This window comes from Acytostelium subglobosum, assembly GCF_000787575.1.
Source record: "Acytostelium subglobosum LB1 DNA, scaffold: scaffold21, whole genome shotgun sequence".
NCBI lineage: Eukaryota > Evosea > Eumycetozoa > Acytosteliales > Acytosteliaceae > Acytostelium > Acytostelium subglobosum.
Window position 1 is genome coordinate 258684 of NW_012236512.1, and position 1413 is coordinate 260096.

At 36.4% G+C, this 1413-nt stretch overlaps 1 protein-coding gene across 1 annotated transcript; it reads left to right on the top strand.

Annotated features, from left to right (window-relative positions):
• Nucleotides 1-573: 573 nt before the first annotated feature.
• SAMD00019534_091760 (hypothetical protein) lies at nt 574-1296 on the top strand (the record flags this gene model as incomplete). The annotated part of the gene is made up of 1 exon (XM_012895590.1): nt 574-1296. A coding segment is annotated over one exon (723 nt), but the record flags the coding sequence as incomplete, so codon positions are not given.
• Nucleotides 1297-1413: the final 117 nt, after the last annotated feature.

Genomic DNA, 1413 nt, shown 5'->3' on the forward strand with positions numbered 1-1413 from the left:
GAGTAAGTAGTTGTATTATGTGGCGTGCCGCGGCGTGGGGTGGCAGGGGGGGGGGGGGCATCGATGGCAACCAATCAATCAAAGGAATTATAACAAACTAACTTATTATTATTATTATTATTATTATTATTCACTCTTAGTCTATGGTTTGACAATCCATCCCAATGAATATTCAGTCCAATTAACAGCCAGAGTTCATAAATAATATATTGGAATAATGAACATGATTTGATTACTCCTATATTATCAACCATAAACAATGTTGGCCATACTACAATGTTGATTGGGTGAGTGAGTGTGAGAGTGTGTATGATCAATCAGCATCAACTTCACCCAACCCCATTCATTTGTTTATTTATTCCATCAATCAATCAATTAATCATACTTCATTAGACCTTCATGATTAGCTTAATAACTCTATTACTAATATTCTTGGTCTTATTATTACTATCCTTTGTAAGTACTCTACCCATTCATACATTCAATCAATCAGTGTATCATTCACTTGATCAAACATATACTAAAATATAACCATTCAATAATCTATCAATCAAACAAATATTGGACAAGTAGATTAAAAAGAATAGGAAGAGAACATGGAATGACCCGGATGGACCTTGGGAATTCCCAGTGGTTGGTAGTCTGCCATACTTGACGGATAAGCCTCATATTGCTTTGACCACAATGTCCAAACGTTATGGCCGAGTGTTTAGATGTTATCTTGGTAGTTATTATTCTATAATACTTAGTGATCCAAAGATAATACGAGAGGTATGGCATAAACATTTTGAATGCTTCTCTGATCGACCGGAGTTGCCAGCATTCAAATATTTCAGTGGCAACTATCTCAATCTATCTGTATCAAGGTATCAAAGATGGAAGCCCAACAGACACCTTGTTGGATCCGCCTTCACAAGGACAAAGTTAAAGACATTATATAATGTGATTGATCAACAATGTAGTAATTTGATCAATTTGATGACCCAATATAGCGAGTCGGGTCAATCATTCAAACCATCCGATCACATCATGAAGTTTACTTTGAATACTACAATGATGGTAGTATGTAGTGAACAAATGTCTTATGTTGACTGTGACTCTACATCATCTGGAAGATTATCAAGTATAATTGGACCAATTCAAGATATATTTGATCACTGTATGGGTAGTCCAGGTGACTTTATCAAAATCATATCACCATTCTACTACCTCTACCTCAAGTATGGCCCCTCTAAGAACCTCTACCTTATCTACAACTTTATCAAACAAGTTTACCAAGAGCATCTTAAAGATCTTGATCATGATAAGTATGATTTGGAATTGATTGATTGGAACTATTCCGCCCCCCCCCCCCCCCCCACACAACTCACATAACACGTTCAAAACATTCAATCAATCATCCAAGCCCAAGGG